The sequence below is a fragment of the Perca flavescens genome, chromosome 3 (assembly GCF_004354835.1).
Source record: "Perca flavescens isolate YP-PL-M2 chromosome 3, PFLA_1.0, whole genome shotgun sequence".
Lineage (NCBI taxonomy): Eukaryota > Metazoa > Chordata > Actinopteri > Perciformes > Percidae > Perca > Perca flavescens.
This window is the reverse complement of record NC_041333.1, coordinates 38,180,347-38,182,846: the sequence shown is the minus strand read 5'-3', so window position 1 is coordinate 38,182,846 and position 2,500 is coordinate 38,180,347. Positions and strand designations below refer to the sequence as shown.

Here is a 2,500-nt window from a genome sequence, read left to right as displayed (position 1 = left end):
GACAGACAGACAGGCTGTACCTGGAGGCGGCAGGTAGCCGTTGAACAGCACGTTCCCACACGAGGATCGATCCAGCTCGTCACACAGCTGCAGCTTACGCACTGTCAACACAACCACACACATTACACAACTACACACAGCCACACACATAACACAACCACACACATTACACAACTACACACAACCACACACATTACACAACTACACACAACCACACAATCATCATAACACAACTACATACAACCACACAGTCATCATAACACAACTACACACAACCACACACAGTCAGGTTTCATCATAACACAACTACACACAACCACACACAGTCAGGTTTCATCATAACACAACACACAACACACAATCCACACAACACACAACCAGGTTTTCATCATAACACAACTACACACAACCACACACAGTCAGGTTTCATCATAACACAACTACACACAACCACACACAGTCACGTTTCATCATAACACAACTACACACAACCACACAGTCATCATAACACAACTACACACAACCACACAGTCATCATAACACAACTACACACAACCACACAGTCATCATAACACAACTACACACAACCACACAGTCAGGTTTCATCAATAACACAACTACACACAACCACACACAGTCAGGTTTCATCATAACACAACTACACACAACCACACACAGTCAGGTTTCATCATAACACAACTACACACAACTACACACAGTCAGGTTTCATCATAACACAACTACACACAACCACACAGTCAGGTGTCATCATAACACAACTACACACAACCACACACAGTCAGGTTTCATCATAACACAACTACACACAACCACACACAGTCACGTTTCATCATAACACAACTACACACAACCACACACAGTCAGGTTTCATCATAACACAACTACACACAACCACACACAGTCAGGTGTCATCATAACACAACTACACACAACCACACACAGTCAGGTGTCATCATAACACAACTACACACAACCACACACAGTCAGGTTTCATCATAACACAACTACACACAACCACACACAGTCACGTTTCATCATAACACAACTACACACAGTCAGGTTTCATCAATAACACAACTACACACAACCACACAGTCATCATAACACAACTACACACAACCACACACAGTCAGGTTTCATCAATAACACAACTACACACAACCACACACAGTCAGGTTTCATCATAACACAACTACACACAACCACACAGTCATCATAACACAACTACACACAACCACACACAGTCAGGTTTCATCATAACACAACTACACACAGCCACACACAGTCAGGTTTCATCATAACACAACTACACACAACCACACACAGTCAGGTGTCATCATAACACAACTACACACAACCACACACAGTCAGGTTTCATCATAACACAACTACACACAACCACACACAGTCAGGTTTCATCATAACACAACTACACACAGTCAGGTTTCATCAATAACACAACTACACACAACCACACACAGTCAGGTTTCATCATAACACAACTACACACAACCACACACAGTCAGGTGTCATCAATAACACAACTACACACAACCACACACAGTCAGGTTTCATCATAACACAACTACACACAACCACACACAGTCAGGTTTCATCATAACACAACTACACACAACCACACACAGTCATCATAACACAACTACACACAACCACACACAGTCATCATAACACAACTACACACAACTACACACAGTCAGGTTTCATCATAACACAACTACACACAACCACACAGTCAGGTGTCATCATAACACAACTACACACAACCACACACAGTCAGGTTTCATCATAACACAACTACACACAACCACACACAGTCACGTTTCATCATAACACAACTACACACAACCACACACAGTCACGTTTCATCATAACACAACTACACACAACCACACAGTCATCATAACACAACTACACACAACCACACAGTCATCATAACACAACTACACACAACCACACAGTCATCATAACACAACTACACACAACCACACAGTCAGGTTTCATCAATAACACAACTACACACAACCACACACAGTCAGGTTTCATCATAACACAACTACACACAACCACACACAGTCAGGTTTCATCATAACACAACTACACACAACCACACACAGTCAGGTTTTATCATAACACAACTACACACAACCACACAGTCAGGTGTCATCATAACACAACTACACACAACCACACACAGTCAGGTTTCATCATAACACAACTACACACAACCACACACAGTCAGGTTTCATCATAACACAACTACACACAACCACACACAGTCACGTTTCATCATAACACAACTACACACAACCACACACAGTCAGGTTTCATCATAACACAACTACACACAACCACACACAGTCAGGTGTCATCATAACACAACTACACACAACCACACACAGTCAGGTGTCATCATAACACAACTACACACAACCACACACAGTCAGGTTTCATCATAACA

At 42.1% G+C, this 2,500-nt stretch overlaps 1 protein-coding gene across 1 annotated transcript in view; it reads right to left on the bottom strand.

Annotated features, from left to right (window-relative positions):
• The window catches only part of shkbp1 (SH3KBP1 binding protein 1), a 29,610-nt gene that overhangs the window by 23,127 nt on the left and 3,983 nt on the right, over positions 1–2,500 (bottom strand). Inside the window, exon 5 of the mRNA XM_028573859.1 lies at positions 21–101. Within this exon, the coding sequence (XP_028429660.1) occupies positions 21–101 (81 nt within the window). The remainder of the gene's footprint in view (positions 1–20; positions 102–2,500) is intronic.